At 40.1% G+C, this 13,887-nt stretch overlaps 1 protein-coding gene across 1 annotated transcript; it reads right to left on the reverse strand.

Moving 5' to 3' along the window:
- Window positions 1-491: 491 nt before the first annotated feature.
- On the reverse strand, window positions 492-13,472 carry KIFBP (kinesin family binding protein). Its single transcript, XM_027817091.2, has 7 exons — window positions 13,065-13,472; window positions 10,610-10,708; window positions 6,884-6,963; window positions 6,539-6,722; window positions 5,337-5,421; window positions 2,713-2,822; window positions 492-2,030 (listed from the first exon to the last, which is right to left on the reverse strand). Exons 1-7 carry the CDS (start codon window positions 13,407-13,409, stop codon window positions 1,152-1,154), a joined length of 1,782 nt encoding a protein of 593 aa, XP_027672892.2. The 5' UTR covers window positions 13,410-13,472; the 3' UTR covers window positions 492-1,151.
- Between the last annotated feature and the right edge of the window lie 415 nt (window positions 13,473-13,887).

Below are 13,887 nucleotides of genomic sequence, written 5' to 3' on the forward strand. Positions count from 1 at the left end.
CTCTGTGGCCATTTTGGGTCAGAAATGCAGTCTGGTTTTCTATAAAGAGTAAATAGGTGGCTAAATTAGAACAAGACAAAGGTAACACATTGTGCAAGGCCAGGAACATTGCCAGATCAGCAGGTCCTTAATGACAATCAGGACAACTTCAATAGAGAAGTCAGCAATTGATGGCACACAGGCAAATCTGGAACAGCACTTCAGCAGCACTGGGATCTGCAGCAACTTCAGGGAGTTCCCCGCTTGCAGCTCCTGCTGAGACAGCACCCGGGCTCCCTGACCAACACAGGGTAAGAAGCCATCCATGGCATCCCAGGCATTTAAGCTGTATTTGGCAACTGTTTGAAGCACAGCACCTCTTAACCTGTGAATTCTCTATAGTATATTAAAAGCACGGTATCTCCTCCCACCACAAGCGAAAGTTTCCTGCTTTCTTGCTCTTGGTTCTGGGACTTCAATTGTTTATGTTTTTACTGAAGATACGCACATGGGAACGCTTTCACAACTATTTATTTTGGCCAAAGTTGTAACATAGATCATATCTTAAAACACAAGGAAAAATAATTCTAAGGACTCTGAAAAAACATTTAGCCAATCTAGTCCATTTATTGAGCCTCTATCAACTAGGTTTTGATTAACAGGGGAAAAAAGAAAATACTGAGCAACATACAAAATAAATACTGGAAATAACATACAAAGTTCCCTTCATATGGATAAAGTTTTCAGGGGATGAATGTCAGAAGAGGTAAGATGCATTCTAGTTGGAAGAACATGCCTCGGACTTCTTAGAAAAATTTTCCTAAAGAAACAGATTCTCTTAAAAGAAAGAATTTTCATACAGCACTACATTTAGAAACTAAACCATATGCCAAAGGAAAAAAAGTAAGGAAATAAAGGTTTATCTTTACATACAGGACAAACAATACAAAGCATTAGCTGGACATTAACTTTACATTTAAAGTTCATACCATTAGTGTGGGTGAGCTACTGAACAGGACAGCTCTGAGTTTTTCACACATACTACTGCAGGCTCTGGATGGAATGCCAAACTGTAGACGCTTCCGTTGTATCCATCAGTACAGAAGCTGTCTGACAGCACTGGTTTTGACAGATATCATTTTAATAGTGCACATTTCCTTCAAGGTAAGTATTTATATAAATGGACATAGTTTTGCTCTTAGCCTTTCCATTCTTGTTGGAAGAAGACCCACCATCTCCTTACTGAGTTCTAGTTCAGTTTCAACAGCACGGACAGCATCTGGATACTTCTCACAATAGTCTACCAGAAATGTGTAATATTCCAATGATGTCTGCATGTTTTCCAGTTGCTTTTTGCTATCTGAAGTAATAAGCTTACCATATAGTCGTGCAATATGAAATTTAGCCACCATTGCAGGGCGAAGAACATCTTCCTCGAGCTCTTCAGGAAACACCTTATCTGGATTCCTCAAAGAATCTAAGAAGAGTTCATAATATTTGATTGCTAACTGAGCCAGAGAATTGATTTTTTTAATTGTGTGGGAGTCTAGCTCCTCCAACCTGTTACCAATAGCTACCTTTAAATCCATCATCTCATAGTAGGTGTCGGCTAGTTCAAACTGAAGCTGCCGACTAATCAACAGATAGTACTGTGGATTCAAGTCTGCATATATAGGCTCCAGCATGTCTATTCTACGCTTGTGCATTTTGCAGCGCCTCTCATAGTCTTCTTCAAAGAAAGCAAGTACCTTAAACAAAGCACTGTGATCCTGAACAATTTCAATATGGTCAGTAACATAACCATCAACCTGAAAGAACTCTTTTGCTTCCTGAACATAGTTCTGACCAACTAGGAATATTTCTCTGGCTTCTTGAAAATCTAAAGGATACACACTGCTCACTTTCTCTTCCATGGCTAAGACAGAGTCACAGATATCACTCGTCCCAAAAAGGACAGCTTTTTTCCTGCCCTTCTCTTTTTCATCCTCTTCCTTTTTCCTTTGGGCTTTAAGCTCCAATTGCCTGTCTGGATCCAGCTCTCCTATGTTATCCTGAAATGACAAAGCACACTAATTAAAAGTGCACATGGCTTATGGAGAGAGACTTAAGACGGAATCATTTGAAATACAAACTAGTTAGCAACAAGACAGAAGAGAAGATACGTTGGCATATAAGACCTTCTATTCACACAAAATAACTATGTACGTTACAGTCTATCTTAAGTCTTAGGTTTTTACAGATTCTAATTTAGTCTCCCAACCCTGTGTGACAATATAGCTAAAACAATAAATGTAAAACCCAAAGGCCCTGACCCTGCAAAGCATTTCAGCAAATGCTTAAAGGAATGAAATGAACGGTTGAATGAATGAGAACACCAGCACACAAAACTGCTGCATATTAAGACGACGCTCTTACTAGCCATTAAATAAGAAGTAATCTGCCAAATCAAGCTGCAAGAAAACGCAGCAGAGAGAAGGGAAATCTGTGAAGTTGCTGTACAAGTAGCACAGTAATCACACTACAGAGATGATCTCCTATCTGTGCTTACTTCTAAGCGCTGCATTAAAGTCAAAGCATACTACAAAATGCTTGCTACATTGCGAGCGTCTATTGTATTATTCATTGGGTGATTGCTTATCACTTGCTACCAACTGTGAACTGATTCCTGTTACATATATCAAATCAGACTTTGTTTTTAAACAAATGACAGCTACATAACAGATATTCTGTTACCTCAAGTAATTTCCGAGCGCTTTGCAGGAGATTCAGGCAATACTTAATCCAGCATCTTGCAATTTCAGCTTTTCTCTGTCGAAGGTCCTGTTGGTCTTGCTCTGTTTCACCTATTGAATGGACATAAGCACATAAAAACTTCTGGAGAACTTGAGCACTCCAGCAAGAACTTCAAATGCTACACACAAGGAGTAAGCTATTTGCATGTAATTAATTTTTCCTCATTGTTAGAGAGAAACATGTTCTCCACATTAAGTTATATAATTCTGTAAACTGTCATTCTGGTAGAAACCCATATAGATTAATATGGATTCCTCATGCATGAATTCTTCAAAAAATAGATCATAATGTATGTTTAAAAAGACCTTCAATCGTGAAGGTGTTTTACTGGAAAAGGTTTTCATGCCTCTGGTAACAAGAGAAAGAAATTGGGATAATTTGTTTTTTGAGATTCGGCTGCCTGCCCAGTAATCGTTCCTGAGGATGATTAGGGCCTTTGTATTGCAACGGGCCCCAGACTTGTTACCAAAAAGGGAACAAAAGTAGGGGAAACTGCCTTTGGTTCAACCACCTGGTACTAACAAAGTATTTGTTAGCTCTGCAGATTTGGTATTTTTCTCCCCAGTTTCCCAACTGTCATATAAGTAGCAGCACTGCTGATGTCTCAAGACAGTATTTTCAGAAACCAAATGAATTTCAAAGGGAATTCATTTCCCAGTCTCTAGGCAAAAAGCAGTGTGTTACCTGAACAATGAGGGGACACTAGAACTCCTGTTCACCAAATCAAAAGCCAATTTCAGACTCAGATCCACTGTGTTTATTGTATTTCATTACAGCCAATCAAGTTGTTCTTATTAAGGAAATAATTGTTGCTAATCTAAGCAAAGGCACCTTTACTAAGTATCTGTGTGTGTGTTTATATTCCAATTAACAGGATAAAATGAATGTGCTTGAGAGCAGCCAATGCTGACTGTGTATTAGTCTTTCTGTAAGTTAGAACTTTCTGCATAATGATCTTCAAGTCCACAGCCCAGCTCCCTGTACTGTGAAAAGGAAGGGAAAATAGGATAAATGTTTACTCCATTGAAACAAACACAAATATCACTACTCCTGTTTGTTGTAGGAGGAAGTCAAGATAGAAGTTAGCCAACTGGACCAAAAATCGCACAAGAAATTATAAAGTACCATTAAAAATAGGCCTCATCTACCACTTCTGGTCTTGCACCTGAATCTGAGACCATAACTGACTGTATGTTTCTACACGCCTACTGAAAACATAACCTCATTTTTTGGCTTAAGTATCATATACTGATAACTGTGCAGTCAGGTACCTATGGAAGCCCATAAACACTGATTCAGACCTACTGAATCTTTCATAATATACTGTTTTAAAACAGTCTAACAAATTAGCATAACCTGACTCTCTTGACAGCCCTATTTCCCTGAAACTAAAAAACTTTTAGACATCATCCTCAAAGTACTGAAAGGCAACTGCATAGAGTTCTATATTTTTGAGCTAAGAGAAATACTAAAAGCAACTAATGTACTGTCACTGCACATCAATTTAAAAAAGTCAGCTGTATCTATTCAGGTTATATTTTAACCTGAAACAACATCAGTGGATTAAACATTTTGCATTCTAAACAGCTCAAACCATTACAAGTTAACCAATATATTCACTGTTGGAAGTCAGAGTTATGAACTCACACAGGGGCTACCCGAGTACTTGCTCACTCTCCATGAGTTAAAGCTCTATTGATTTGAAGCTTCCACTTGCCCAAGCCACAGAATGTAAAAAGATATTGCTGTAGGTAAGTAAAGACTAAGCCTAAAACAGAGGACTGACGCTATCATGTAACCACAGGTCCTTAACTGCGGTCAGTTCTCTAAAAGTTTCTTTTACTGATCTTCACACTGAATCACAGAGTTGTTCCTTTGCATCAACACCAAAACGACAAGAAGAGCTATGACTCCAAAAATAGCTATTGATGAGGCTGCAGCATCCAGCAACAAAAGACGACACAAGTACCTTCTGGATTTGGGGTTTTTAAGAGCTGCAGTTTCCCTCTCTCTTTTAAAACTATCCCCAGGAAGCATCTGGTTTGGTTCATTGAGTTCACTGAATCATTGCCCTCTGATTACCGAGAAGCAAAGGCAAGCTGCATTTTAAGCACATGTAGATGAACAGAGATATTGCCGCTACTGAAATGGATATTGGTTTATATTTCACTTTTGTTCCGGTATGCTTTCTGAAACACCAGCAACAAGCACTTGAGTTTTTCTCACAGGGTTTACTCATAGCCAGTCTTCAGCTGTAGTAGCAGCAGCTCTTCAGAAACATTCCACTTTGTTTTACTTTATAAAGTATTATAAAGTTTTACTTTATAAAGTATATAGTATAATATTATTATAAAATTATACCATATACTTTAATATAATTTAATATAACTATAAATTAATTTATAAAATTATAAAGTATTCCACTTTATAATTGTTAATTACAAAGACTTTAGAAAATTAACACTGGGATTGTTTTGTATGTATTGCTAGACTTCAGTATTAACACTGTGTCTCAATCATGCTTAATTCACAGCATTTTATTCAAAACTTTTACATGAACTTACTGTCTTCAGCAGATGGCACCTGTCCAGCTTGGCTGAAGATGACACTGGCTGCTGCTAAACAGTGCCGGGACTCCATAAAGCATTGCTGAGAGAAACAAAGAGCAGCATTTAACAGTGGTATAAGCAGCCTAAGCACTGCCCCTCACCTCTAGTAGTAAAGATATACAAAGACAAGGGAAATGATAGAATTGAGAGGCTCTGGAGCATATTCCCCTGGACGCTGGGAAAAAAAGACAATTTTCCCACGTCTAATACTGAATACAGTATTTTCTAACCAAACATTTTCTCCCTACAACAGCCACAATAGCAAGCCTTGCTTTTAATATTAGATACATACCTTGCGAACATTTTCACTGTTCTGATCTATGCTACTATCGCTTCCTTGCGGTAAAGGAAGTGATGTCTCGTGGTAAAGATTGTATCACAGAGTGTTAGTCAGAATGAGCTTCACATACAAGTCAACATTATGAGTCAGACCTAGGTTCCTTTACTCTTATGTGGCAGTTTAATAGCCACTGTTTAATGATTAGTGCTATCAATGCATCAAAGAGACACAGACATTACAAGTTACTGTTGAAATTAGCATTAACTGGCTTAAGTACAGCACAAGCCTTTTAAGCATCTGAAAAAAGCGTCTGAATAGTCTGGACTATACACGTTCCTAAATAAAGCTGAAGCATTTCCTAACACAGTAGATTATTTAGAGTCAACACAGATGTGTGGAAGCAAGCAGCTACCATGTTACATACCCACTTCTACATTCACATAGACTCGCACCGGTCTTAAGCACATGCTAAGGTACAAAGGACAATAATTTATACGAAATGCAACATGTAATTACCTTGGCCCTCAGATGTTTTTGTGAAAGAACAATATAAGAAATAATCTAAAGTTCAGTGATTAGAACCTTAAAGTTTTACTTACTAACATGTTGCATCATTACTGACACTTCATTAACTATACAGCTCTTCTTATGTCTACACCCCTGCTCATTTTTCCTACTGCCATTACACCACCACAGGAAAGCCACTATGTCCTCTTCAGAAAAAACTAACAGGTGTTTCACACCAGAAGACAACTCGTGGTTTTACAGGAGTACATTTTAAATTCAAAACGAGCCCCATCTCAAACAGCTGTTTAAATAATTGTCTTACTTGACAATTACATTTATAATTACAGCAGAAAAATATGAGGTATATTACCTTGGATAGATAGTACTGTGACAACGTAGCAGCATTGAGTGCCCATTCTACTGGGTAGTAGCCACAATACTCAAGCTGTCGTTTAAGAGTTGTATGACAATACTGGGCAGCCTCCTCAATCATCTCCAAGTGTTGGTAGACTTGAGCCAGATAATACAGAGTATGTGTATAGGCTTTTTCAAATCTGGAAAAAATCAACAGTCTCTTTAGATTTCCTCTTTTTTTTTTTTCCCTCCCTGAATACACCTTCATAAATTAAAAACAAACAAACAAACAAACACAAAAAAACCCAAAACAAAAAACCAAAACACAAATAATAATTTGTGTATGCTGCTACACGTCTACCTTTTGGATCTTTCTTGGTCTGTGAGTTTTTCTTCTTCTGCCATGAAATGTTCACTGGGATCCAGGGGAGGATTTCCATCCTGCAAAAGTACAGGATAGGTTCAGCAAACTACATTTCTCTTACTTTGTACTCTAGCGCTCCCTCTTGTAGCTACAGATGATTTACCGTTTTTCAATCCCAAATCCAACAAAACTTCACATAACATGTCTACACCTATCTCAATATCACACCTCTGGAGCAACTCCACAGACCTCCGGAGATCTAGAGGTTGAAAGCCACAATTCCACACAGAATTACATGATTTTCAGCTTGTAGAAGACTACTTCTTATATACTTTAAAGTAACACATGCTGTCTGCAACCACAGTCCTGCAGAATCTGAATTAGTCTACAGGACTGTAATTGGGTGTCTTATTTTGGACAATAACCTTCTGGCTTTTAATGCATCAATTTAACACCACACATACCTTCAAGTGTGAAATATTCGTTTGCCTAGCTGCACTGATCAGTAACAAGAAAACACCCTGCAGGAAGTACTGCAAAGAACATTATGTGCAGAGAGTGCTCAGCAGACGTACTGTCAAGACTTACCACTGTGAAATGACTCTCTTTATTCACAAGCTGGCAAGACTATTTACCCAAATATATGAGACAACAGGCAATGTCTTTGGAGGATGAAGCTGCTAAACCTTGATACAAGGTACGACCCACATGTAAGCTATTAATGACGTAAACTACTTCAATGAGAAATGCTTTTTTGGTTTTTAAACCATGGGTTTTGTCAGAATCGTTATACAGACAACTATCATCTTTCAGCACTGCTGTGTCCAACCTTGCCTTAAAACAACTGTTGATAAAGTTAAGAGTCTGCATAACTGGCAAGCCCAACAGATTTACATTGCTCATGGCAAAGTTTTATTAGTCTGTGCTTATCTAATTACCTTTGTAGTTGTGAATACCTTCAGATGCCAATTCTAAAAAGCTTCAAATGCAGGTGTCTTTCTAAAGGGGTCTTTTTTTTTCATTACACAACGCATCCTGAAGGATATTCAACATGTCTGCTGGCAACAGAGCCTAGCTTAGCACACAACTTTCCTAGCCCTCTCCTAACCCCACTTATTTCTTGGCACAAGAGAAATTAAGGCAACAAATAAAAAGCAGTTCAGAGAAACACTTTTCTTAAGATGATAAGGACTCAGGCAGGAATAGAAACAAAGGTAGAGAATGCATTCAGTTTTATAGGGAAGAAAACATATCCTTATGTTTGTGCTTCTCATTTTAAAAAATCCTGAACGGATTTGTTTGCTTTTAATGGAGAGGTTTTATTCACCTACAAGGATGAACAAATGGGTTTGAGACAATGACAAACAAATAAAAGTGTGTTTAACCTACCAGAGAGGTGTAGGGTTTTTTTTACATGATCTTTTATTCTTTATGGTTTTCTGTTTATACCTCATTGGTTTATAAGATGTGAATTTATCTTGTTTTCTTTAGATACAAAGGCTTACAACCTTACAAAGGCACTCAAACCTCCTAACAAGATTTGGAGTATATTCTGGCAAGACTAGAGCTGTTCCTGCAAAGAAAGCAATTGAAATGACACAGTAAGAAAGACCCTTGCCTCCTTCCCCTGTCTATATGTTTATCCTCCAATGTCAAGCCTTATGCCTTTAATTATCCTTTGGAAGAACTCTGCAACTTTACAGGTGGACTTTATCAGCCCAGGCTCCTGCCCATGAAGTTTAGCGCCCTCAGATTTTCATTGTAGTGCATTAAACAATCAGCTTTCCTAACAGCAAAATGTTGTTAAAATAGATAATTGTTTTTTGGAAAAAAACTTGAAAATATATGTAAGCTCAAAGCATTCAGGAGCAGAAAGCAAAAGGATTTTTTAACTCTACCAAAATAATTTTATTCTTGCAATTGCCTTGGTTTTGCTGTAGTTGCTCGTGGAGGCTGGGGCTGGGGGGGCGGGGGAAAGATAACCCCACTCAATTTGTAAGTTAACTAGACCCAGTTAGTAAAAAACTAAATCCACCAGTTCAGGAAAACACTTCCATCAACAGTTTACCAAAGATGATCTGACAGGAAGGCTTTCGGCTTTCTGATAGCCTAAACACGAGGCATGTTAAGAAAAGTACATTCAGATTTTTAGAATCCGTGAATTATGAATGTTGACATGGTTGTACAAATCCTAAAGATCAAACACCACTGCAGGGAACTCAAGTCCTTTTCATAAACCATAAAGCAGCCTAACAAGCTCCCCCCCATGCCCTGTGTTTTGGGGGGATTTTTTGTTGCTTCTTTGCAGATTATGTCAAATACAGTTCAGTATTTTCAGAGAAACATGGCAGAAGTCCAGTGAAGTTACCACAAAAGCTCTTTTGTTGTAGTTCCTTCTCAAAAAATGTCTTTAGGCATAGCTATGTTTGACTATATAATGCCCTGAAATATAAAGTGGCAAATAAAAAAACACCGAGGAAAAAAAGAAAGTGACAAAGTGACCTGATGTGGCTTACTGACAGTCACATATGTATACCCCAGTCAGGAAACAAAGCCCCAGGAAGAATATTCACTAGCCACTACTAACAAAAATAAACCGTTGCAGAAAAGTCCACAGTGAAAATGTGGAAGTATTCAGCTGCAGTGTTTAATCCACTGAAATAGATGGCAGTACCAGCTCAAGTGCCAGAATCCTTCAGAGGTGATATGGAAGCTAAGAGTATCGTATCTGGTTGGGTATAAACATCCAAGTTGAACATCAGGAATCAATTAGAGAGGGTCTGTAGAGAGATGTGGTACCTCTAGTTAGCCTAACTGATCCAGAGGGCAGGAAACAAACAGACAAGCAAAAGCAGAAGTGGGTTTTTTTTCTGGTTCTGTCTTTTCTCTCTCCTGTTGCTGTAGGATAGCCAGTGTGGCGACAAAGGTGGGAATATGGCAGTAACCAACCAGCCAAGACTAACCCATTCTAAAGTTCCCATGAGAATAATCCAAGTTCACATAAAACCTGAAATGCAATTTCATTAAACTAAGTTCTGTCCAACCTTTACAGTTATCGGAAGACACAGATACTGCTCCTTTAAGGTCACAAATGTTTTCAGCTCACTCAGGAACTGCCCCTGATGCAAGTCAGTGTAGGAACAAATTTGCAAAAAGCTTAAAAATAGCACAGAGGAGCCTTAGTCAATACACAGCACAATCCACAACTCAAAAGGTTATTTAATATGCATGAGGTTTAGCTGTTTATAAGACTGTCCTTTTGGATACAGACCTAAACTACTTGCCTCTATGCAACACTGTGCACAATCAGAGCAAACCATGCAAATATTAGTTTTGTTTCCTTTTCCCACTGAATGCAATGGATTGACGTTTTACAGAATTTCCAATGTAAGATTAAGAATAGTCTCAATTAAAAGCCAAATCCTACCTAGCTCCAATTTTGAACTATCAAATCAAAGAGCTTTCAGAAAGGACCATTATTTTTGAGCAAAATTATTTTCCTGAATAAATCCATTTTGAAATTAGCAAGTGACCCTCTAGCTTGCCTCTTCCTATGCTAACAGTACAAATCACATCACTTTTGAAAAGTATCATAGCAACCAGTATAAACTGCAGAAACTCAAGTTCCATCACTGGGGGGGGGGGGGGGGGGTGTCAAAGATTACTAAACCTGTAAGTATTAAGTGAAATTAAGACCTGTCACAATTTTAATAAACACAGTACCTCTTTCATGTATTGATTATACAAGGCTTCCGCAGATTCCAAGTAAGTTTGTGCAGTTTTAATTTCATCCCTTTCAGACCACAGGATACCTAGATTGTTCTGAAGGTAAAAGAAAAACTAAGTTAGTTATTTTCCCATTATGTCCCATTTAGACCACACATTTTCTTCAAACAATTTATCAGTCTTCATTCTTATACAGACACGTTCTAATACAAAGGACTTCAAAAAGCAAAAGTTGTGCTCACCCGTTTTATTGGCAGTTGCTCAAAAGGGAAGGATCTCACACAGCTGCAAATACATACAAGTCACCTTGTACAATATAACTTTCTGTATTTAGTGTGCTAAATAAGGATTGGTGTGTTCAAATAATGAGCTTTTTCCACACAGTGTATTCTTCATCTGATTCTTGCAACTCTGATGTTATATATAAATATCATTTAAAAAGAGCCAAGGAATTAGAGATTTGTCATCATGACTGTAGAAAAATTTAACAGGGGAAAGATACGCTCAGAATGAATGCTTGTGTATTTTCAATAACAAAGAGAGATTAAAAGAGCTGTTAAGATGCAAAAGCTACAGATTACTGCCTTCAAATTAAAATTACAGCAACGTACATAGTAACATTACTGCACCTGTGAATCCACCTTTTAAAAAAGCACTTCTAATTTTATTAATAAGATGAAGGCATTAATAACATTCCATGTCTCATGTGCTAATTTAATTCCTAGGCAGTGTTGTTACAAAAAAACCTGACAGGGCTAAAAAAACAAACCACCTTCAAAAGAGTTAGAATCTGTAGCTGTGTGCCAGCCCTGTGTCCCTTTCAATTCCATTTGTTCTATTACTTTTATAAGCAAGCACCACGCAGCATGATGCTTATGAACAGAAATACTTTGTCCATGGCTGAGCAGTGGGACGGACTAAATTTACTTACACAGAAACTGTGATACACATCCTATGTAGAAGCTCTGAATTAGGGCTACAGGAACAGGCCCTGCAGGAAAAAGGAATGCTCCGTATTTCAAAGCAGAAGTCAGTGCCATGACAACATATCCTACATATCCCAGAACCTGGAGAGGTATAGCCACCGTTGACAATTACTGCTTTTACATCAGAAGAGTTTTTTAATTAAATACTCAAATCTTTTACAGCCCTGGGGACTGCAAGCTGAGGGCATGCCCGTTTACCATCCTGCCCTCAGCTGCATACTTGATGACAGTGCTCCAGGCAACAGTAGACCTATTTACTGTTGGACCACAGCACTTCACATGCATGACACAGAAACTTTACCCTGCTTTTTGCTAAAAGCCCCAAAATAGGAAAAATCCATGCAAACATCTGTCCAATAGAAAGAAGTACTGCTTTCCAACACACCAGTTCAAAAGCACAGTGGAATCCCCGACCTTCAGCCACAAAAGCAACAACTCACCAGGAATGTGTAGGAGTTCCTACACCCTGGGAAGATGCTATCCTACTTTGGCTGCTCAAGCAATCTCCAATCCTATGAGTAATAGATGTGTAGGGTGTACCCAAACCGTCACACTGAAGGACGGCGAGCAGATGTAACCTCACAAATTCAATTCAGTTAATTTAACCAGGATAAGACAAGTCACTGTTTAACTAGCACCCTTCCACATGAATACACAATTCCTCGACAGTTTTGCAGCACTGAACAAGGAAGTATTACCGAGCCTTTTCTAATTACAGCAGCCATTTTTGACAGAGACCTCCAAATAACTATTCTATTTAATTTAAAGTCTAGAGATAGATATTTAAGTATACACCAGCTGCCATGACAGAGCAGTTGAGCAAAGACCCTTTTGTCAATCTTCACACGACAAGAACTAGTTTTGTTCACAGTATTACTTTCTTCAGAATAAAAATGTGAATATTATTATTTTTAGCCCTACAAAACTTTATTTACTCATCTGGAATAAAATAAAATAGGTTAAGAAATAACTGGCAAGGCTGAAAAGCAAACAAGTAAGTGACAACATCTGAGAACGATTTACTTTTTCAGGATACTGCATAAATAAAAGCATCTTCCAACTTTACTTTGACAACAAAAGACAGTTAAGGAATCACAAATAAGCTCTGGACATACCGAGGTCTTCAATTGAATTTATTCTTGCTCAGTTCTTACAAAGTTCTGTCTCAGCCTTCTATCCTGAAGAGTACACCGTTTTGCCAACACCTAGTTGCTATTAAGAAAATAAACTGATGCTCTGCACACCTAGAGCCACCAGCAGCAAGCTTAATGCAGAACAGCATCTCTCCTCAGATGCCACCTGCCAGTTATTTCTTCGAGCAAGAAATAAAGGCCAGGACTGCTGGTGTTTATCACTAGAGCCATACCCATCAGTAGGCCGAAGCCCACGAACACCCCTTACCCTGCCTGCAGCCCACTGTACAGCGCGGCCCACAGACACAGGACACACACCCCCCCCCAGCCCACCTGCGCCTGTATGTAGAGGGAGACGCAGTCAGGGGAGAGGCGGTGGGGCTCCAGCAGCTGCGTGCAGCGCTGCAGGTGCTCCTCGCCGGCCGACAGCTCCTCGGTGTCCGTGTGGTTGACGCCCAGCTCGTACTCCAGCACGGCCCGCCGCACGGCCAGCAGCCGCGCCTCGCCGCCATCCTCGGCGGCGCTCAGCAGCTGCTTGACCTCCTGCAGCAGCGCCCGGGCGCTGTACTTGGAGCGGTAGGGCTCGGTCTCCGGGTCCTTGCGCGATTCCACGGACGAGAGCGTGCGGGCGGCGCGGAACTTCTCGCACACCGCTGCCCACCCGCCGACCGCCGCCATCTTCCCTCCGCCGGCCGCCCAGCATCACGCGCGCCGGCGCCTGACCCGCCGCCGGCCAATCACCGCGCCCGGCAGGGCGGCCCCGCCCCCTCGTCAGGGCGACCGCAGCGCCGCCCCCCTCCCGCCGCCACAGCGGGGAGCGGACCCCTGGCGGGTCGGCGCTTTCCCCTCTCCTGCCGTTTGAAATCCTTCGTGTTTTCCCCTACAGCCTCCGTGACGGGGCTGAGGGCAAACGGTACCAAGCACTGAGAATCAGCAGAGGGCAACAGGCAAGCAGGAGCCCCCCCAACAGCCGCCAGAGCCCCAGCACCTGTGGGATGCTCACGAGAAAGGGTGCAGAGGGTCTCGATCTCAATTTTTTCTGAGAAAATTTTTTTTTGAGAACCAGGTTTTTTAATGCAAGGGTTGCTGAACAGGCAAGGTGCAGTAACTGTCCACGTTTGAAGGCGTGCTGTTCGCCCACAGCACCGAGTTTCCA

Source organism: Falco cherrug, chromosome 9 (assembly GCF_023634085.1).
Source record: "Falco cherrug isolate bFalChe1 chromosome 9, bFalChe1.pri, whole genome shotgun sequence".
NCBI lineage: Eukaryota > Metazoa > Chordata > Aves > Falconiformes > Falconidae > Falco > Falco cherrug.